Here is a 23,850-nt window from a genome sequence, read left to right on the forward strand (position 1 = left end):
TCACACCCTTTAGTACCGGTTCGTGGCACCAACCGGGACTAAAGGTCCCATTTGAACCGGGAGTAATGCCTGTACGGTGCCCTCGCCGCTCGAACCGGGACTAATGCTCACATTAGTCCCGGTTCGTAATGCAACCGGTATTAATGCTCTTTTCTGGCTGAACCAAAGCCCTTTTTTCTACTAGTGATAGTTGTAGACCCCTTGATCTCAGTTGAGAGGGCCCTTATTGACTTAGGGCGCCTTGCTTTCTGGAGGCCCTTTGGCCCCCCGGAGTCCGCCACCTGGCGTGAGTTACTAGATTGCGTGGCCCTCCACGAGCCTGTGGTGGACGGTGGCCCGGACCAAGTGCGATGGCGGCTTGAGCCTTCGGGCCAATTCTCCACTAAGTCTCTCTACCATGCCATCGCCCCCTCCTCCGCCCCTCCCCCCTCGCGACGGTTTGGTCCATCCGCTTGCCTCTGAAAATCCGGATCTTCATGTGGCAGTGGATTCGCGGTCGGATACCGTCAGGCGTGGAGGTCCGCAAACGTAATGGCCCGGGCACTGGCCTTTGCCCGCTTTGCGCCACCCCCGAAGACTCGAACCACATCTTCTTTTCCTGTGTGTCTGCGCAATTCGTGTGGAGCTGCTTCCGTGAGGTGGTGGGTGGAAATTGGTGCCACACCAACTTCCCCAGCCTGTATTCGGAACTCCAGTCCTCCCCCTTGGCCTCTCGCCACATTAGGTGGCTTGAGATTGGGGTCATCGCTTGGACCCTCTGGACGATCCGTAATAAGCTTGTGATCCAGCGTGCTCCTCTCCGATGGGCTACTGACGCTATCTTCAAACTGTCTGGTTTCTTGCAGCTCTGGCGGCCGCTTAGCCGCCCTGATGACCGGGACGCCATCTCTGCCTTCATCGCCGATCTCCGCTCGATGGCCGTCCGTCTGTCTCCACCGCCCCCTTCGCCACCGCCGGAACCCGATTAGATGCTTGTTGGGGCCCCCGACTCTTCTCTTTTAGTTTTTTTGGGCTTGTTGAGTTGTGCCCTCAGCAGAACCTTCATACTTGTGTGTGAGACTTGGGTGCGTGTGTTTGAACTAGTCCATGTATGTGTGTTCTGTGGCGGTTTGCTTTATTTATAAAGCGGAGCGAAAGTCTTTTTCGATTAAATCCTACTCTCACGGCACCATGACCATGTGACACGTGATCAGCCGGTATCTTTCAAGAAACGGCCCTCCTGCCTTATCATTACTGCCACTATCATAGTAAATCGGGATTCTGGGTCGTGTTCCCGTTGTGGAGTTGCTTTCTTACACAGGATCATGTTGATCGATCGATGGCGACGCTAGTTCATATATCATATGTATTAGTCCGTCACTAGTCTTTTTTGAGACGCTCCTGTGTAATTCGATTTGGACATATTTTTCTGATATAGTATGTTTTTATTGACTCATAATGTAGCATCGCGGGATACGATAGCAAAGAGCTAAGTCATATAAGACTGAAGCTCTGCAAAGGTGATGAGGAAAAAAAACTGAAGCGATAAAAACAACGATCTGAGTTAGGTTGGTGGGAATAATCTGAGTGACTCGTTGTCGAAATAACATTCGTTCTGAAGGTCAGGACATACATGGTTATTCCCATGGATATTTGGTGTTTAGTATTTTGACATAATCCTTTAGGAAATTTTCCTACTGACCCCATTGAACTTCATTTCATATGAAAACAGTAATATCTATTATATTTTCCCTTTTTGTTACTCTACTCCCTCCGTAAACTAATACTATAATATCTGTTAGATCACCTCTGTCTTAAAATATAAGATGTTTTGTAGGCTAAAACTATGGCCTAAAAAACGTCCTATACTTTGAGATGGAGGTAGTATATTTTATAGAAATCTCCAAATCGTCGTGTTTTTGTAATATACAGAAGGGGTTTATTTAACCTGTCACGGATTTAGAAAATCATTTGGCTGACATGTGATTAGTCTCCTGCACACCTGATCCCTGAAACAGAGATGAAATTACTCATTAATCAGCAAGCATGAATGAGCGCGTGTGCATGTGCGTGCGCTACTGTTGAGATGCACTTACGCTGGACTTCTTGCTATAGTGGATGGCGTCATGGACGTCCGTGTCGGCGGCCCTGCCGTGGTACGCGACGCTCGACGTGGCCCCGCGCGCCGGGCTCGCCGCCAACGTGAACCTGCTGCTGTGCCTCCGCGCGATCGCCCTGACCTTCCGGTACAGTGGCATCACGAACCGCAGCACCTTCCAGGGCGCCGACGACCCCGCGCGGCGCCTCCCGGCACACAACGTCGACCGCGACCTGGAGTGCTTGCTCGTCGCGCTGGTGCACGCACTCAGCGAGACTAGCGTGCTCCGCGCCGAGTGGGAGACCGGCAACGACAAGGCTGACAACCACAGCGCGCTCGGGGCGTCCGCACTGTGATGCCGACTGGTGATCACCGACTCGTCGCCGGCTTCTTCCGCGCCGGAGCCGCCGCCGCCTCCGGGCTCGCAGTCGCAGGGGAGGAGGCGGCTCGCGCTGATCTGCAGCATCGGGGACGGTGCGGCATCGTCTACTACCGGCAAGTCGAAGTCGAAGTCGCTCGCCGCCGTGGCTAAGTCTAAGTCGATGGAGAAGAGATCGTCGTGGGGGTACAAGTCGATGAAGGAGGACGACGTTGAGATTCGGAAGGAATGACCGACGCTGTGGACGAGGCGGTCCAAGGACGGCGGCGAGTGCCGTGCGCTGTCGTCGAGCCACCCGAAGAAGAAGCACTCGTACTCGACGAGGTGCCGCAACGACGTGCTGCCCTCCATGCGCTCAGGCTCAGCGTTGGAGCTTGACGAGTGGACGGGTGTGGTGGTGCATGATGCATCGGGCTGAGCACGGGCATGACACGCATATATGGGCAGGTGAGTCGTGTCGTCTGGTGCAAATCCGCTTTTTTGTTTTTGGAATCTACTACAGCGCGACGCCATGATCATGCATGCTCGTGACCGCTAGCCAAATCGAGCGGTGCACACCACGTCGCTCCAGAAGCATACATGGGGAACGTTCGGTCAATACATGGGGTCCGTCGCGGTGCACACCACTGCATGATCGTTCGTTTTTCTTCTCTGCTTTTTCATTAGCTCCTTTTTTCCATTGTTTAATCACATTGAAATAATTCTAAATACATATATTCGAAATTTTAATTTACTAATAAATTTTAAAAGTGTTCCACATATATAGTATTAGAACAATGTTAACGCAGCATAAAAGTTTTGTCCGCAAGTCTTTTAGAAAATGTTGATAGCATTAAAACAATGTTCACTACATTTAAAAACTAGTCATGTGTTTCAAAAAAAAAATGTTCGTGCAAACTTAAAAACAAGTTAAAGAAACTACCACGTAAATCAAAACTATATTTCACACCACTCAAACATATATGTGCCATTTGAAACAAAACTTCACACTTTTTTAAAAAAAGTTTGCAACAATTTCAAAATATATAAAAATTTCAAAAAATATCACATAGATTAAATAATTAGATTCATATCATTTAAAAAATGTTCAATGTGTGTTTGAAAAATTGTGTACATGTATTTTTGAAAAAATTCATCATGTATTTATAAAATGTTCAATGTGTATAACAAAAATCTTCAAGGTGTGCAAAAATGGAAAACAAATGTATTGAAAAAAGTAGACATGTATTAGAAAAAGGAAAACCAAAAAACCAAAAAATCCTGAAGGAAACTAGTACAGAAATCTAAAAATGAAAAGAAAAACTAATAAACACCGGCACATAAAACATGCAAAAAAAAACACCAGTTTAAGTAGCCGCGCCCTGCAGGCGCCAGTTTGCGAGCGGGCGCATAAGCGCCAAATAGGATTCGCCGAGATATAGCTCTTGCGTGGTAGGGAGGTACTATTCATCGCTCTTAGCGATCCTTAGAGATGGATAGTGGCCGAACGCATGGATGGCCCAGCTCAAGTAGCCCTCCCGCTTTTGGATAAAAAACTGGCAGCTAGTCAGACTTACAAACTGGCTACCCATTTTTCAAAGAATTAAATGTATTGTTAATAAATGCTCATGAACTTGAAAATGTTCATACAATTGTTCACAAATTATAAGAGAAAAACGAAAATAAACGCATACAATTAAAAAACTGAAAGGAAAATGAAACTAGAAAATAAATAAAATCAATAAAAACCCATCAAAAACTGGTAAGAATTCAACAGAGAAAGAGAAACAATCACAAAAGACCATAGACAAAAATCGATGGGAACCAGCTATGGCTTACAAGACGCTTGATAAGTTTTTTCAATGAGTACATACCTTGACAAGTTTTTGAAGTAGTTCAAAATGGAAACAGTCAAAGAAAGAGTTCTTGCCTGTGTTGCAAGGTGTGAAGTTGACTAAGACTCAAAGCCCGACCACGGCAGAAGATAGAAAGAGAATAAAAGTCATTCCCTATGCCTCAGCCATAGGTTCTATAAAGTATGCCATGCTGTGTACCAAACCTATTGTATACCCTGCCCTGAGTTTGGTAAGGGAGTACAATTTTGATCTAGGAGTAGATCATTGGACATCGGTCAAAAATATCCTTAGAGGACTAAGGAAATATTTCTCGGTTATGGAGGTGATAAAGAGTTCGTCGTAAAGAGTTACGTCAATGCAAGCTTTGACACCGATCTAGATGACTCTAAGTCACAATCCGGATACATATTGAAAGTGGGAGCAATTAGCTAAAGTAGCTCTGTGTAGAGCATTGTAGACATAGAAATTTACAAAATACATACGGATCTGAATTTGGCAGACCCGTTGACTAAACTTCCCTCACTAGCAAAACAAGATCACACTTTAGTACTGTTTGAGTGTTAATCACATGGCGATGTGAACTAGATTACTGACTCTATTAAACCCTTTGAGTGTTGTTCACATGGCGATGTGAACTACGGGTGTTAATCATATGGTGATGTGAACTATTGGCGTTAAATCACATGGCGATGTGAACTAGATTATTAACTCTCGTTCAAGTGGGAGACTGAAGGAAATATGCCCTTGAGGCAATAATAAAGTCATTATTTATTTCCTTATTTCATGATAAATGTTTATTATTCATGCTACAATTGTATTAACTGGAAACTTGATACATGTGTGAATACATAGACAAAACAGAGTGTCCCTAGTATGCCTCTACTTGACTAGCTCGTTAATCAAATATGGTTAAGTTTCCTAGCCATAGACATGTGTTGTCATTTGATGAACGGGATCACATCATTAGAGAATGATGTGATGGACAAGACACATTCGTTAGCTTAGCATAATGATCATTTAGTTTTATTGCTATTGCTTTCTTCATGACTTATACATGTTCCTCTGACTATGAGATTACGCAACTCCCGAATACCATAGGAACACCTTGTGTGCTATCAAACGTCACAGCGTAACTGGGTGATTATAAAGATGCTCTACAGGTGTCTCCGAAGTTGTTTGTTGAGTTGGCATAGATCGAGATTAGAATTTGTCACTCCGTGTATCGGAGAGGTATCTATGGGCCCTCTCGGTAATGCACATCACTATAAGCCTTGCAACCATTGTGACTAATGAGTTAGTTGCGGGATGATGCATTACAGAACGAGTAAAGATACTTGCAGGTAACGAGATTGAACTAGGTATGAGGATACCGACGATCGAATCTCGTGCAAGTAACATACCAATGACAAAGGGAACAACGTATGTTGTTATGCGGTTTGACCGATAAAGATCTTTGTAGAATATGTAGGAACCAATATGAGCATCCAGGTTCCGCTATTGGTTATTGACTGGAGAGGTGTCTCGGTCATGTCTACATAGTTCTCGAACCCGTAGGGTCCGCACGCTTAACGTTCGATGACGATTGTATTATGAGTTTATGTGTTTTGATGTACCAAAGGTAGTTCGGAGTCCCGGATGTGACCACGGACATGACGAGGAGTCTCGAAATGGTCGAGACATAAAAATCGATATATTGGAAGGCTATGTTTGGACACCGGAATGGTTCCGGATGAGTTCGGGTATTTTCCGGAGTATCGGGAGGTTACCGGAACCCCCCGGGGGCTTAATGGGCTTTAGTGGAAGAGAGAGGAGAAGGCCAAGAGGAGGGGCGCGCCCCCCCAAGCCCAATCCGAATTGGGAGGGGGGCCGGCCCCCCTTTCCTTCTCTCCCTCTTCCCCTTCCTCCCCCCTCCTAGTTGGACTAGGAAAGGGGGGAACCTACTCCTAGTTGGAGTAGGATTCCACCCTTGGGGGCGCACCCCTTGAGGCCGGCCGGCCCCCTCCTCCACTCCTTTATATACGGGGGAGGGGGGCACCCCATAGACACATAAGTTGATTGTTTAGCCGTGTGCGGTGCCCCCCACTACAAGGATCCGGGTCTATTGCAACGAAATCATTCGTCGCAATACATGCCGATTTGTGGCAATAAGTACATATTGCCACGAAACAACATTCGTTGGCAGCCGTTGCGACTGGACACATGGTAATAGGTTATTGCCACAAAAAAGCAACCGTGGCAATAAAGCGTGCTATTGCAACAACCATGTGGGAAATTGCCACATGTTTTCCCGTGGCAACACTCACCTAATGCCACAATTTTCTTAATGGAGATAGCTTTAATGCAACATGCAAAGAATCATGGCTATTGATAGCTCGTGGCGATAGACATTTGTGGCAACAACCTACGGCAACGACGCTCGTTTCGTGACGGATACTCTTCCGTGGCAATAGTCAATTGTGCCAATAAACTATGACAACAATCATTGTTTTCGTGGCATTAGGCATTTTGCCACGAACCGCTACACCTGTGGCATTAACTTATGGCAACAAATATTACAATCATCGTAACAGGAAATTGCAACATACTAGTTTTGGTGGTGATAAAAAGGTATCAGAACGGGTGAAATGTTTGCAACGAAAAACTATTGCGACAATTTGAACTTTTCGTGGTGCTAACATGTGGCAACCGAAAGTGGGTTGTGGCAATAGCCTACTAGATCATGATGAACACGTGTTGCTGTGCCCGTCCATTTTCACAATAAAATGGTAGGTGATTCCAGAATTATATAGCACTATGAAATGTAAGTTACATAAGAAAATTTGGAAGCTACAACATGTAAAGGGGATATAAGTATTCATTCGTAATAGAATGGTCCGAGAAAAACTGAGAAAATGCAATTTATAACAACATGGCCAAGGAAAAATATTGTACATCAACGTAACTACTTTAGCCATTCTCTATGGGCAGCATAGCATCGCTAGAAATCAAAGCACAGATAGGCGAGGAAGCTTGTCAAATGTAAAGCGTCATGATGTGACAGTAGAGAATCCTAACGGTTTTGCCTTCAGTATTCAGCAATGTAATTTGCTTTGATATTCAATAAAATGCGTCACAAGTTATTTCCATATGAAAAAATAGGTTCAAGACTTATGGTGAAAAAATAAGGCAAGTTGTCCAATGCGTTTTCTTCTCCTGATTCTGATTTTGGTTGTTTGATGGTTCTAATTTCTACTCCTTCCCGGTGCCTTATCTAATCACATGTTCCTCGATTTTCTAGTTTGCTTTGGGAATCCATGTCCGTCCATGTTTCTTGATTCTCTCATCTCCTTGATTTTGATTATAATGCTTTGGGAATCCATGTCCGTCTATGTCAAAACTGGATAATCATCTGCTAAAGCATTTGCAAGGCCTCTGGCAGCGCTTCACCAATAACATAAGGTGTGTTTGTGCCCATCCATCATGTAGAAAGAACAACATAAATATTTGATTAAAAACTGAAGTGTGTAAACATTAGATAAGGTTCGGAAACTGGGAATTAGTACTGTACATATCTTCATGAGAAGAGAAGATGCAGCAACAACGGACATACCAAAGTGGTACTTTGAACCATATGTCAATTCGGTAAAGATGTAGAAACAATAGACAAACCAAACTGGTAAATAAACCATGACCACAGCCATGCTCACGCTAAAAATGTGTTCATCAAACACTAAGTAATTATGCCAAAATAATACTATAACTAAATAGCAGATCCTGAAGCAGCCCCCTACTCTCAAGCTGTACAAAGTGTCAATATGCAATTATGCATACTTTGAGAAGTGCTTAGAACTGTGTCGTGGCAAAGAAGAGTCACATAGTGCAGAAGTAGTAGTGTGCATCAAATTACGTGAAATATAAAATCCTTGCAAACCTAAAAGAAAAAAATATTTCTAAGGTGGAAGAACTGTAGAAAGGGCAGTGCAGCAGTGGTTACAAACTGAAAGAGAAAAACATGTTTCCATATCAGCAGACTTAACCACCCAGGAGAAATAGATAGTGAGAGAACTCACATCCTCTAGTCTTGGTCAATATATGAGATGAGAGTACGGCATCACTTCCTGTACCATTATCACATCAACTCCTCCAGATCGATAAAGCCTTAGAATTGCACCTGGAAATGTACGTAAGACTGTAAGAGGCATGCTAACCTGATAAAACCAAAAACAAATGGAAGCTGCAATATAACTGCATATTTCTACATCGAGTAGCTAGTTCACACCTGTGCCGCAAGTAATAATTAAATACGGTCCAACAACAACAACAACAACAACAACAACAACAACAAAGCCTTTAGTCCCAAACAAGTTGGGGTAGGCTAGAGGTGAAACCCATAAGATCTCGCAACCAACTCATGGCTCTGGCATATGGATAACAAGCTTCCACGCACCCCTGTCCATAGCTAGCTCTTTGGTGATACTCCAATCCTTCAGGTCGCTCTTAACGGACTCCTCCCATGTCAAATTCGGTCTATCCCGCCCTCTCTTGACATTCTCCGCACTCTTTAGCCGCCCGCTATGCACTGGAGCTTCTGGAGGCCTGCGCTGAATATGCCCAAACCATCTCAGACGATGTTGGACAAGCTTCTCCTCAATTGGTGCTACCCTAACTCTATCTCGTATATCATCATTCCGGACTCGATCCTTCCTCGTGTGGCCACACATCCATCTCATAAATTTATAGCTTCAGACCATAGCAAAACAGGCTCATCTTCTCAGATAAAAGTGTATTAGTATATGAGAGATGCCACCTGATAAACAATGTCCAGCATAAGCAGTGCAACCACATAAGCAGATGTGAAGGCTTTCATTATTGCTCCAATATCAAGCTGCGTCAGCTGCAACATACTATTAACTTTGAGTTAAAGTATATACTATATATGGCAATACTAACTACAGGCCAAAGAGCATACTATGTGTTATAGACCTGAATCCAACTTAACATGTATTATATAGATTGAATCATCAACATCCGCATTGTAATTTCGTTGGGAACCTGCAACAAAATAACTACAAGGCCCCATCTCACGCACGTCTCCTCCTCTCTTTCTCTTCTGGAGCAGATCCATTTATCTCCCCATGATCCAATCGCACTACCAAAGGTCCTGATTGTACCACAATGGGTCAATTCCTTCTCACTTATCTCTCAAGTTTCTCACATCTCTCCTCTGCTTCTTTGAGTCCAATTGTTTTGGGTGAACAATACTTCAGTTAACCTCCACAGTACACAACTTGTTTCTATGGACGCCGGGCCAATAATTAATACCTGTTGTTTCGATTTAAAATTATCCATTAAGACGAATATGCAGAACAGAATCATACAGACACATATTAACAGAAAACACATCTAGATGGAACTTTATCTGAATCCTCACGACAAGGACTTCAATTCAGCCTAGGCAATCTAACGAGAACTACATAGAGATGCCGGTCCAGATGCCAGGAACTTGGAGGGTAAAACAAGTTGCAGACTAATTGGCTGCCAATTGAAGCAGGAGAGTAGGAATACAAAAAAAGACTGATCTACAACGCTCGCCATGGAGGTTCAGGGATGCGTCTCACCTCTGGGTCGGCTATGTGGCGAGCAACCCCGACGTAGGCAGGCCGGCACTGCGCTCGCGATGCAGGGGAGAAGACGGGAACTCGGTCGGCGCCGACGCCAGACCACATCGCTTCCGCTGGCAGCATGGCCGAGGACACGGAGACGCGGCAAGCATCGGCGGGCGCGGAGGAGAGGGAGGAGGGCGAGATCGAGGACGACGACTCCTCGTCGTGCAGTTGACTCCGGTGTGGTTCGCTGTGATGACGCCGTCAGCACGGAGGAACCAGAGACGAGAACTCAGATCCAATCGCCCGTGAAGACGTCGTGTGATTTAGTTTAGAATAAAATCGTGGGTAGTTGGGAAGGGTGTTTAGCGGCAAAGGATAAATAGACTATTTTTGGGTGGAAACACAAAATATTGGCGCAAACTACAGTAAACCGAAATTAGGTGGTGCGAATGTAATTATTTTTGGAGGGAATGTTTATAGAATAATAAAATAAATTGGAAAAATTAATATTTCAAAGCAATATGAGATATATATGCGGCTAAAGATAATATTACTAAAATATGTTTGTAAAAGTCATTTCTTGGAGAAAAGACCACCAAATCCGAGAATCATGGAGGGGCGATCCAGCGCCCTCCCCTCTAGCGTTCTTGCCGTCGATATTTGTATATTTCTTATTTATACATTGTTTCCCGGTTATTTAGTATACATGTATGGTACGTATAAGTAGTTCAACATGACCAATCCATGGCATCATATGTTTAGAGGATGCCATATTTTGCATTGTTGTTGTCATTGAGTGTTTTTAAGTCCCGACAAACCGTCTCATGATCATCACGCCTATGTTGCAATATCTTTTCGAATATTGCAACAAATAGTTATTCTGTTGAAATACCTAGTCTCTATTACAACAAAGTGGCTGCCCTCGCGCAACGGAATTTGTTTGTCGCAATACCGCTGTCATATTGCCACGCCGATACAGTTTGTTGCAATATGAGGCCTCTATTGCAATAAAGTTAGTATTTATCGTGGCCAAACTAAGTTATGGCAATATGTGCGACCTATTACCACAATCGAAGAATTTGTGGTAATATTGCGTTTTATTGCAACAAAACATAGTTGTAGCAATAAATTTTGTTGCAATAGACCGGAATCCTTGTAGTGCACCTCCACCATAATCTATCTCGGTCATATCGTCGTAGTGCTTAGGCGAAGCCCTGCGCCGGTAACTTCATCATCACCGTCGCTACGCCGTCGTGCCGACGAAACTATCCCTCGACCTCAGCTGGATCTAGAGTTCGTGGGACGTCACCGAGCTGAATGTGTGCAGATCGCGGAGGTGCCGTAACTTCGGTACTAGGATCGGTCGGATCGTGAAGACGTACGACTACATCAACCGCATTGATATAATGCTTCCGCTTTCGGTCTACGAGGGTATGTGGACATCACTCTCCCCTCTCGTTGCTATGCATCACCTAGATGGATCTTGTGTGTGCGTAGGAATTTTTTTGAAATTACTGCGTTACCCAACAAGCACTACGACGATATGACCAAGGTGTGTAACTGTGGAGGGGGGCACCGCACACGGCTAAGAGAAACTTTGGTTTGTGTTGGGGGTGCCCCCCTCCCACGTATATAAAGGAGGGGGGAAGAGGAGGCCGGCCTAGGAGGAGGCGCGCCATGGGGGGGAGTCCTACTTGGACTCCCGGTCCAAGTAGGATTCGGCCCCCCCTTTCCTATTCCAACTAGGAGAAGGGGGAAGGAGGAAGAGGGGAGAAGGAAAGAGAGGGGGGCGCCGCCCCCTCCTAGTCCAATTCGGACCAGCCCATGGGGGGCGCCCTGCCACCCTTGTGGCCCTTATCTCCTTTCCACTATGGCCCAATAAGGCCCATTACTTCCCCGGGGGGTTCCGGTAACCTCCCGGTACTCCGAAACTTATCTGATACTTCCCGAAACCATTCCAGTGACCGAATATAACCTTCCAATATATCAATCTTTATGTCTCGACCATTTCGAGACACCTCGTCACGTCCGTGATCTCATCCGGGACTCCGAACAAACTTCGGTCATCAAATCACATAACTCATAATACAAATCGTCATCGAACGTTAAGCGTGCGGACCCTACGGGTTCGAGAACTATGTAGACATGACCGAGACACATCTCCGGTCAATAACCAATAGCGGAACCTGGATGATCATATTGGTTCCTACATATTCTACGAATATCTTTATCGATTAAACCGCATAACAACATACGTTGTTCCCTTTGTCATCGGTATGTTACTTGCCCGAGATTCGATCGTCGGTATCATCATACCTAGTTCAATCTTTTTACCGGCAAGTCTGTTTACTCGTTCCGTAATGCATCATCCCGCAACTAATTTATTAGTCACATTGCTTGCAAGGCTTATAGTGATGTGCATTACCGAGAGAGCCCAGAGATACCTCTCCGATACACAGAGTGACAAATCCTAATCTTGATCTATGCCAACTCAACAAACACCGTCGGAGACACCTGTAGAGCATCTTTATAATCAGCCAGTTACGTTGTGACGTTTGATAGCACACAAGGTGTTCCTCCGGTATTCGGGAGTTGCATAATCTCATAGTCCGAGGAACATGTATAAGTCATGCTGAAAGCAATAGCAATAAAACTAAACGGTCATTAATGCTAAGCTAACGGATGGGTCTTGTCCATCACATCATTCTCTAATGATGTGATCCCGTTCATCAAATGACAACACATGTCTATGGTCAGGAAACATAATCATCTTTGATCAACGAGCTAGTCAAGTAGAGGCATACTAGGGACACTCTGTTTTGTCTATGTATTCACACATGTACTAAGTTTCCGGTTAATACAATTCTAACATGAATAATAAACATTTATCATGATATAAGGAAATATAAAAAAACAACTTTATTATTGCCTCTAGGGCATATTTCCTTCAGTCTCCCACTTGCACTAGAGTCAATAATCTAGTTCACATCGTCATGTGATTTAACACCAATAGTTCACATCTTTATGTGATTAGTTCACATCGCCATGTGACTAACACCAAAAAGGGTTTACTAGAGTCAATAATCTAGTTCACGTTGCTATGTGATTAACACCCAAAGAGTACTAAGGTGTGATCATGTTTTGCTTGTGAGAGAAGTTTTAGTCAACGGGTCTGTCACATTCAGAGACATATCTATTTTGCAAATTTTCTATGTCTATGATGTCCCTCTGACTATGGCGCCAGAAAGTTCTTGTCTACTGGGACTACGTCGGTATTTCCCCAAAGAGGAAGGGATGATGTAGCACAACGACGGTAGGTATTTCCCTCAGTGAAGAAACCAAGGTTATCGAACCAGTAGGAGAACCAAGCAACACAACGTAAACAGCACCTGCACACAAATAACAGCACCTCGCAACCCGACGTGTTAAAGGGGTTGTCAATCCCTTTCAGGTAACGATGCCAGAAATTGTAATAGATTGAAATAATAGATCGCAAATAAAATAAAGTGCAGCAAAGTATTTTTGTATTTTGGGTTTAATAGATCTGAACAAAAATGCAAAGTAAAAGTATATCGCAAGTAAATATATGAGAAAGAAGACCCGGGGGCCGTAGGTTTCACTTGTAGCTTCTCTCGAGAAAAATAGAAAGCGGTGGGTAAACAAATTACTGTTGGGCAATTTATATAACTTCAAATAATTATGATGATATCCAGGCAATGATCATAAATAGGCATCACGTCCAAGATTAGTAGACCGACTCCTGCCTGCATCTACTACTATTACTCCACACATCGACCGCTATCCAGCATGCATCTAGAGTATTAAGTTCATCGACAGACGGAGTAATGCAATAAGAACGATGACATGATGTAGACAAGATCCGTTTATCTATTGCGTAGATATCTATCCCATCTTTTTATCCTTAGTAGCAACGATACATACATGTCGGTTCCCTTTCTGTCACTGGGATCAAGCACCGTAAGATCGAACCCACTACCGGGCACCTCTTCCCATTGCAAGATAAATAGATCAAGTTGGCCAAACAAAACCCAAATATCGGAGAAGAAATACGAGGCCATAAGAGATCATGCATATAAGAGATCAAAGAAACTCAAATAACTTTCATGGATATAAAAAGATATAACTGATCATAAACTCAAAGTTCATCAGATCCCAACAAACACACCGCAAAAAGAGTTACATCATATGGATCTTCAAGAGACCATTGTATTGAGAATTTAGCGAGAGGGAGAAAGCCATCTAGCTACTAACTACGGACCCGAAGGTCTACAAAGAACTACTCACGCATCATCGGAGAGGCACCAATGGAGGTGGTGAACCCCATCCACGATGGTGTCTAGATTGGATCTAGTGGTTCTAGACTCTGCGGCGGCTGGATGAATATTTTGTCGACGCTTTTTGGGTTTCTGGAATATTGGGGTACTTATAGAGCAAAGAGGCGGTCCGGGGGGCACCCGAGGTGGGCACAACGCGCCCTGGTGGGTTGTCCCCTCCTCGGGACTCCCCCCAGGTGCAACCAGGGCCCAACTTATTCCTTTTGGTCCATAAAAAATCATCGTGAAGTTTCGTGGCATTTGGACTCCGTCTGATATTGATTTCCTGCGATGTAAAAAACATGCAGAAAACAGCAACTGGCACTTGGCACTATGTCAATAGGTTAGTACCAAAAAATGATATAAAATGACTATAAAATGATTATAAAACATCCAAGATTGATAATAAAACAACATGGAACAATCAAAAGTTATAGATATGTTGGAGACGTATCAGCATCCCCAAGCTTAACTCCTGCTCGTCCTCGAGTAGGTAAGTGATAAAAACAGAATTTTGGATGTGGAGTGTTGTTTATCATGTCATATCAAATTCATTTCTTTATAGCATGGACAATTGGACTTTTATGTGATTCAAAGCAATAGTCTAGTTTTGACATAATAATTTAGATACTCAAGCATATCAACAAGCAACCATGTCTTTCAAAATATCAATGCTAAAATAAGTTATCCCTAGCCCATCATGCTCAAACATTGATCCATTCGTGAGACACACTCGAATATTAGCTACACCCAATACTTAAGTACGATCATATTGCCTCTTAGTTGGTGCTTTTGTAAGAGAAGATGGAGACTCAAATTCGAAAATAAAAATTGCATAAAGTAAAACAAAGGCCCTTCGCAGAGGGAAGTAGGGATTTGTAGAGGTTCCAGAGCTCAAAGCGAAAAATTAGAGATAAAAACATTTTGGGAGGTGTATCCATCCCATGAACGAAAACGACTTAGAGTTCCGAACATTTTCCATGCTAGATATGCCATAGGCGGTTCCCAAACAGAAAATAAGGTTTATTCCTTTTTCCACCATACTTTCAATTTCCATGGCTAGCCGTATCCACGGTTGCCCTCCATACCAACACTTTCCAAGGAATTTATTATTTGACAACATAAAGTAAATTCATTTTTGCATTTCGGGACTGGGCATCCCTAAAAACTTTGCCTTCCACTCGTGCAATGACAAGTGAATAAACACTCATCGTGAGAATAACACATCCATCATGGAAAATATTAGCCACCTGTTACCGTTCCGCGAGCGAAACAAACACATAAAACAGAAGTTTATTTTGAAAATTAAGATGGCACATGCAAATTTGCTTAGAACGACAAAAGAATATCGCATATAGGTAGATATAGTGGACTCATGTGGCAAAACTGGTTTAAAGGATTTTGGATGCACAAGTAGAGGTCATACTTAGTACAAAATGAAGGCTAGCAAAAAGATTGAGAAGCGGCCAACCAAGAAACGAATAATCTCATAAGTAAGCATTAAGCATAATTAACACCGAATAATGCACCATAAGTAGGATATAATTTTCATTGCATGATTATTGACTTTCGTGCTTGCATAGGGAATTACAAACCTTAACACCAATATTCTTACTAGAGCACAATTACTCATCAACATAACTCACATGTCACATCATCATATCTCAAAACTATTACTAAGAATCAAGTTTATTTTGTCCAATGATCTTCATGACATTTTTTTTTCTTACTTTATCCTTCTTGGATATCTATCACTTTGCGACTAATTTTCATGTGTTGCTTTTCATAAGCTCAAACAAATATAAGTGAAGATCATGAGCATAAAAAAATTTCTTTCTCTCAAAATAATTTAAGTGAAGCAAGAGAGAATTTCTTCAAAATTTTACTAACTCTCAAATAAATCTAAGTGAAGCATGAGAGCATTTCTTCAAAAATACTAAGCACACCGTGCTCAAAAAGATCTAAGTGAAGCACTAAAGCAAGTCCTAGCTCATAAAAAATTTAAGTGAAACACAGAGAGCAATTCTAAAGGTCTCCCAGCCCCTGGCGCTGGCTGGTGCCACGTAGTGGCCCTTTAGTGGCGGTTCGTGTTGAACCGGTACTAAAGGGGCGGGGACCTTTAGTCCCCAACCTTTCACTAAAGGGCCTTACGAACCGGTGCTATAGCCCGGTTCTACACTAGTGCATGTGGGCCAGTCCGTCTCCTCTGTTCTACTCTTCCTTGTCGGAGGCCGCGGATTCACTTCACCGGTCTTATCGCCGGTGCCCGTGGATATGACGGATGGAGGACGACACGGGCTTGCACGTCGGGCGCCGTCGTCGTAGGGTAGGTTTAGGGACGGGTCGTTTTTGGTTCTTAATGTTTGGAATGTAATGAAAATCCGCCGTATTTGCATGAATGTTGTACGATTTGTATGAAATCCTCTCATGTTTGCATGAATTTTATCCGGTTTGTCCAAAAAAAATTACAACGTATGTGGGCAGCGTTGGATGGCGGCCTCCCGCATCCATATCATGGACTGGTTTCCTCCCTTCGCAGACGGATGCGGAAGAAAATTTGCGGGCTGCAGTTGGAGATGCCTAACCGTTATATGATCTTACTCGTATACCCAGTTTCCCCGATTCCTACTCCTTTGTCGACGTTGTTCTCCGTCGGTGATGGCCACCGAAGCTTGTGGCATGAGCTCGAGCCGGATCCTTGCCCTTGCTATGTACATCATCATTCTGCGTGGCTCCTCTTGTTTACATCCATGCATCATCATTCCTAGGATAAGCAGGCGTTTAATTATTACTCGCTTGGCGTCTTGCAGACTTGGAACAACTTGACCTTCTTCCTCGGTTTGCAGAAGTCGGTGTCGTCTCGTCTCGCCGTTGTTCGCCACACATGTTCCTCTCACCACTCTGTTTACGATAACGCGGCTTAGATGTCAGAGCTCACCCTGACGCGATCGATTCGAGCTAGCCACAGCACGCGACGACAGCCTCCTCATTCACCTTGTCGACCCCCCTGTGCTCTGTCTTTTTTCCATGCTCTGTTAGTGGCTGTGTAGTTTTCCATTATTATTATTATTATTATTACAACGTACGTGTAGAGTGTTGTTTGGCCTCCGCCTTCTGGAGATGCTGTTGTGTTATACTCCCTCCGTCCCAAAATAAATGTCTTGAGCTTAGTATAAATTTATACTAAAACTAGTATAAAGTTGAGACACTTATTTTGGGACGGAGGGAGTATATATGAACGGCGCTGATGGGCTGTTTAGTAAACTTCGTGATTTGGCTGACTGTAAGTGCATTTAGCGTTGAGCCTCAAGTTTTGAAAGCTGATAGGCAAGGGGGCAAGGAGTTAATTCGAGCTTAGGGGTGTGTGGAGATAAATAGGACTCTACAATGTTGGACAGAGTTTCAATTGTTAAGAAAAGTTGAGTAAGACATTTAGTATTTGGGACACTCTATTCGTTTAAATAAATGGTTGTGTGCATCGTTTGATGCAGAGATTTCTCTTTTTTTTTAATGAAGAGATGCTCCATTAGACGTCAAAAGAGGCTCCAGATGCTACTCTCGCGGCGCCGTGACCATGCGACACGCGTTCACCCGATATCTTTCTGGAAACGGCCATCCTTCATTCTCGTCACTGCTACTATCAGCTGTAAGTCGGGATACTCGATTGCATTCCCTTCGTAGAGTTGCTTTCTTACACAGGATTATGCTGACCGGCCGATGGTGACGCTATTTCTCATATCATATGTATAGTCCCTCACTGCTCCTTTTTTAGACATTCCTGTGTAATTCCACCTGAGCATGTAATTAGTTTCTACAGATTTATCATATCTTCCATGGTGGGAATAATCTGAGTGACTTGCTGTCGAAATAACATTCGCTCCGGAGGTCAGGACAGATATGGTTGTTCCCATGGATATTTGTCTTTAGTATTTCGACATAATCCTAGTGACCCCACCGAGCTTCATTTTCATATGAAAATTGTCATTGACTCCAACTCCAATTTAGTTAGAGTACTAAGCCTCCAACTGAACACTTAGTTGTAAATAAACTAGCTCAGCCTAACCAACCAAAACACAAGGGCGTAATTAAACTTGTCCATGTCCGGCATGCAGTGGCCCATGCAACATGCAACGTCTCTCATGCATGCACATATACATATTAAATGTGCAATATTTCATGGGGTGTAACAACGGATGAGCTAGCCAGCGCACCTAACTAGAGAGAATTAGACTCAAAAAGAATATAGAGAGAATTAGAGCAAGGCTAACAGTAGATCCAGCAACCAGCTATATTAGACTTTCATGTCATTAAGAGACAGCATTATTATAATGTTGTATATCGAGTCGATCGTTGTTTTGCTCCCTTCAGGTTTTTCTTTTTCCTCCCTCCGCATGGCATAACTTTCGTCTTCTATGATTTGCTCTCTGGGCGGGTGATTTTTTGCATGTGTGCGTTGATATTGGCTATGTGCATCCTAATTACGCAGAGGCCTGGTGTGCTCATTATGCTTGTATCCCCTGATGCTTCATTATGAATCAATAAAAGACACTCTTTATAAAAAAAAGGTTAGTTATACTCCCTCCGTTACTTATATAAGGCCACTATGAAAATACACTTTACATCTATACAAGGCCACCAACATTAATCGAGACAAATTTAATGATATTTCCTTGAACTAGCAATTTATTTAATACTTGCATGCATGCAATCATAATAACACTCCAATCAGCTTTCTATCCTTTCTTGCATGCATGCGGTGTATTAATGATCCCACTACATAAAAAGAAAAGCAGTTTTACAAGGCAAGACATTAAATTTTATCTTGGTATCTGTAATATGAGTTTGTGGCCTTGTATCTAAAAATGGAGGGAGTAATTTTTCCCCTATTTTCTCTTTCTCTTTCTCTCGTTATATTACCCTTTTACCTAGGACCACATGTAGAGATTAGCTCTCTTATGAAAGCCCACTCTTATCCTTTTCTTTGTCCCTCCCCTTCACATAGGCAAACGTGTCATATAAGTAGCCTTATAGTCCCTATTATAATTACTCGTAAAAAGTCGGGTGGAATATAGGTGTAAATTTTTGGATTTTTTTGAACCCTAGTTTTCGGATTTTTCAGACTTACAATGGGGGTTAGGCCTAATATATCATCTCATTCAATGCCAACTAAGAATATAACTGACAATCATATCATGATACTATATATACCATAAAAATTAAGTGCTACTATGAGTCATACAAAATAATAGATGATAGCATCTAAAATACCAATATATGATATTGTGCACTGTAGAGATGGTATTATACACTAATATCATATGCATGATCCCATCTATGATTGTACTAAACAACTCTTTCCAATAACCGTACCCAAGCATGTATACGAGAGCGATTTTTCTACCATGCAAGCTATATAGGTAGCGTGTGTTGATTCGTCACTCAGTGTGTTGGAGATTCCTCTGGCTGGATTATTTTTATATATACATGAATAAACATTAATATACAATGGAACTATATAGAATTTTCAGAAATGTGCTCTCCTTTTCGCTGGTACACAATAAATTAGAATTTTAAATAAAATAGTGTAATATTTTAGAGCAAGACAAACTTCAACAAAACAAGAAGGTGTGATACGAAGAGCTAGGTGATGACAGTCGGTGGATGTGCTAGAAAACCGTCTCTCCTCTGCATACATCATATATACCTTGTCTTATTGTCACATATATCTTTTCCGTACAACTCACTTAGGGGTATCCAGTAATTATTAACAATATATATTGAAAATAATAAAAATGGTATAATTGATTCATAGTACTGTGAGGAGTAGGAGTACATACTCACGTAGTATAGAATCATTTCGTAACACGCGTGCACACATACACACCATTTAAAGAACACAATACAAAGACCATACCGTACTCTTCCTTCGTATCACAAAAACATGATGTTTTGAATATGGCTTCGGTCAAAATTTTACAGAAGCACGCAAGCACTTTATTGCTGCCTTTCTGGCATCTATCCCCTAAGTTTTTACAACTATAAGTTACAAGCATTTTATTTCTCTCTTTGACCCTACCCAAAGTGGTAGTTGGCAAGCCTTGTAAATATGTACATTGTTCTTTGATTCATTAGTACATATTTTTCTACCAAGGCTTCCAATACCATTTTCATCAAAAATAAATAACATTTTGTTATACAGATTAGAAATTTAAAAAATCATATGTATAATCTTACCTCAAAAAATATTGTTAGGATATTTTATTTCCTTTTTTGTTACGTGCTACCTCCGTCTCAAAATATAAGATGTTTTTGTAGACTAACTAAAACATCGTGTTGATATTTTGAGAGCGAGGTACAGTATAGAACCTCCAAAACGTCTTGTTTTCGTGATACAGGAGAAGGGGTATATATATATATAACCTGTCACGGGTTTAGAAAATCATGTGGCTGACATGCGAGATTAGTCTCCTGCACACCTGATCCCTGAAACAGAGATGAAATTAGTCCTTATTAATCAGCAAGCGTGAATGCCCGCTTGCGCACGTGCGTGCGCTGCTCCGTGCTAGTACTGTTTTGAGAGAACGAGATGCACTTACACTGGACTTCTTGCAGTAGATGATGGCGTCATGAACGTCCACGTCCGTGTCGGCACTGCCGTGGTACCCGACGCTCGACGTGGCCCCGCGCGCCGGGCTCGCCGCCAACGTGAACCTGCTGCTGTGCCTCCGCCCGATCGCCCTGACCTTCCGGTACAGTGGCATCACGAACCGCAGCACCTTCCAGGGCGACGACGACGCCGCGCGGCGCCTCCTGGTCCTGGCACACAACGTCGACCGCGACATGGCGTGCTTGCTCGTCGGGCTGGAGCACGCACTCAGCGAGACCAGCGTGCTCCGCGCCGAGAAGGCTGACAACCACGGAGCGCTCGGGGCGTCCGCAGAGCGATGCCGACTGGTGATCACCGAGTCGTCGCCGTCTTCTTGATCTTGCGCGCCAGAGCCGCCTCCGGGCTCGCAGGGGAGGAGGCGGCTCGCGCTGATCTGCAGCAGCGTCGGGGACGGCGTGGCGTCGTCTACTACCGGGAGGTCGAAGTCGATCTCACTCGCCGCCGTGGCTAAGTCTAAGTCGATGGAGAAGAGATTGTCGTGGGGGTACAAGTACAAGTCGATGAAGGAGGACGACGTTGAGATTCGGAAGGAATGACCGACGCTGCCGACGAGGCGGTCCAAGGACGGCGGCGAGTGCCGTGCGCTGTCGTCGAGCCACCCGAAGAAGAAGTCGTCGTACTCGGCGAGGTGCCGCAACGAGCTGCTACCCTCCATCTCCATGCGCTCAGGCTCAGCGTTGGAGCTTGACGAGTGGACGGGTGTGGTGGTGCATGATGCATCGGGCTGAGCACGGGCATGACACGCATATATGGGCGGCGTGGCGGCAGGTGACTCGTCTCGTCTCGTGTCGTTTGGTGCAAATCCACTTTTTTCAGTAAAATTAGTTTTTTTAGGGGTTTTGGTAAAATTTGGTGCAAATCCTGCAATCGAGGAAGCGTGGGTAGCTTCAAATCATTGGGTCTGTTTCAGGAGAGAATTCCTTATTTAACACTGTCTTAAATTTTTATTTTCTATTTGACACTGAAAAATATTTCTTTCCCTATCTAACACAGTCTTTAAACTTTGTTCCCAATACGGCACTTTCATCTATTTTTTTGTGCAAACAGTGTTGAATGGCACATGAAATGACAATTCTGCCCTCAAACGTCTATTCAATCTTTTCATCTTCTATATGTAAATAGGGGCACCTCACTAGCTGATTTTCTTGCCTCCTCATGAAGCCACGTCATCTGAATTGTTACAGCCGTTGATGTAGTATAACACAGCAGTCCGCATCCGTCCGATCAAAAGTTGGCAAAATTACTGCGAGTTGCCACCGCTGAGTGGAAAATACCGATTCGTTCTTTCGCGCTGTCCCGCTCGCTCGCTGCATATCCCCTCTGACTCGATTCGTTTTGGTTGGGCTGCACACGTCCTCCTCACCAAAATTGTTTGGACATTACAAAGCCCATTCGAAGCCCATAGGTAAAGTCCATTGTTCCCAGTCTCAAGAAAAGATCGTGCCACGACCATCCACACTCCCGGGCAGCCGCCGCCAGGAGCCCTTCCAGCGGGTCTGTGCCACGATCCACCCTTGCCTGGCCAGACGCTGCCGTCCCTTGTGCTCTACCAGCAGCCACCATCACCCATGCTTGCCCCTAGCCAGCCGTCAGTGCTAACCCTTCCGCCGTCATCGTCGGCCGTCCCCGGTGAGCCACCTATCCAGAGATGTGTGATCCAGTAGCCACCTCTGTGGATTCCGCCACCATGGCTGATGCCCCCCAGCACAGCCGCCACGATGGCCGTTGCTCCCGGCCAGCCCGCCGCACCCAACACGGCATTGACTCCATCAAATTCGTTCATCTTCCCACAGCCGCTTTTATGGCGCACATGAAACGGCCTCGCACCACTCAATCGACGGAAACGGATGGATTCATGTGAAAAGAAGAAACTGATGGATTTATGACTCCCTCCTCATGAAGGGTAATCGACCTAGTGGCTCTCCCTTTTAAGCACTGGAGTTGATCCCTTCCCGTCACTCGCCTGCCCGGGTTCTCATCACAGTCTTCTCCTCGAGGCGTCCGCTGATTCCGCCCCGCTTGCTAGAGGTCTGGTTCTAAATCCTAGAACCGCATCATGTAATTTTCTTGCTTTGGTTGTGCTATTTGTATCTTGAAATTCCATGTCTTGGCTGATGCAAAGTTCATGGGACGCTCTTAAAATTTTCATGTCTTGGCCAATGCAAAGGTTGATGCGATCTGGCTGTTGTACTGAAAGTCTGAAACAGAACAAAATTTTACTCATAATTTTTCCATTTTTTGATATACCGCCATGTCAGTTGATTTTCCCTGTATGTTTCATTGTTTCTATGATAAGTTGTCATTGGTTTCCTCCTATATCTATGGATTTAAAGTTTTGCTATATAATATTTGTCTCACATGCAATTCAAGTGCTATATATAGAGAGAGAGATCAGTAATCTCTTTGTTGAGCCAAGTTACACAGCTGAGAACAAATTAAAGATGCGGCTCATTCAAGCTGTAGACTAGCAGTTTGTTTTCATGTCGGGCGAACATTAGGAACTTTGTGAACCATAATTTGGGAGACAAAGAGGAATTTTGAAGACAAAAAGGAATTGATATTCCTATTGACATACCATCAGATATAACTACATACAAGAAATAGACATGTGAATGTTCTACTAGCCTGAAAGACTGTATATACATCTTGGAAACAATACACACTTGACAGGTCTACATGTCTCCTTGATTCAAGCTTTGTCTCTAACAATATGAATTATCCATGTGGTATATAGTTTACTGAAAAATGTTAGATAAGTGAATTGATAAAAAAATTAAAGACGTGTAAAGCAGGGAAAAGAGATACAACCATATATTTTGCAGGGGGGTAACTAGGCTTAACTCGCATGGCTCATAGATCTTTTTTTACCTTTCGCAGACATATACACTCACCTTTATCAGTGTAACAATGAAATGTGACAATAGCAGTATTAAAGCAGAAAGATGTGTTAGGTGCCTGATGCCATGTTCGCTA

At 43.6% G+C, this 23,850-nt stretch overlaps 2 protein-coding genes across 2 annotated transcripts; both read right to left on the bottom strand.

Moving 5' to 3' along the window:
• Positions 1–453: 453 nt before the first annotated feature.
• On the bottom strand, positions 454–2,850 carry LOC123100571 (uncharacterized). The gene is made up of 2 exons (XM_044522480.1): positions 2,076–2,850; positions 454–1,988 (listed from the first exon to the last, which is right to left on the bottom strand). The coding sequence occupies exons 1-2, from the start codon at positions 2,805–2,807 to the stop codon at positions 1,947–1,949; spliced, it is 774 nt and encodes a 257-aa protein (XP_044378415.1). The 5' UTR covers positions 2,808–2,850; the 3' UTR covers positions 454–1,946.
• Positions 2,851–19,966: 17,116 nt separating this feature from the next.
• Positions 19,967–21,573, bottom strand: LOC123100572 (uncharacterized). The gene is made up of 2 exons (XM_044522481.1): positions 20,807–21,573; positions 19,967–20,693 (listed from the first exon to the last, which is right to left on the bottom strand). Exons 1-2 carry the CDS (start codon positions 21,536–21,538, stop codon positions 20,634–20,636), a joined length of 792 nt encoding a protein of 263 aa, XP_044378416.1. The 5' UTR covers positions 21,539–21,573; the 3' UTR covers positions 19,967–20,633.
• Between the last annotated feature and the right edge of the window lie 2,277 nt (positions 21,574–23,850).

This window comes from Triticum aestivum, chromosome 4D, assembly GCF_018294505.1.
Source record: "Triticum aestivum cultivar Chinese Spring chromosome 4D, IWGSC CS RefSeq v2.1, whole genome shotgun sequence".
NCBI lineage: Eukaryota > Viridiplantae > Streptophyta > Magnoliopsida > Poales > Poaceae > Triticum > Triticum aestivum.

Coding starts and splice junctions, on each gene's coding strand:
- LOC123100571 (XM_044522480.1), bottom strand. CDS start 2,807: ATGGAGGGCAGCACGTCGTTGCGGCACCTCGTCGAGTACGAGTGCTTC. Junction 1,989..2,075: donor ACTATAGCAAGAAGTCCAGC/GTAAGTGCATCT, acceptor TCTCTGTTTCAG/GGATCAGGTGTGCAGGAGAC.
- LOC123100572 (XM_044522481.1), bottom strand. CDS start 21,538: ATGGAGATGGAGGGTAGCAGCTCGTTGCGGCACCTCGCCGAGTACGAC. Junction 20,694..20,806: donor TCTACTGCAAGAAGTCCAGT/GTAAGTGCATCT, acceptor TCTCTGTTTCAG/GGATCAGGTGTGCAGGAGAC.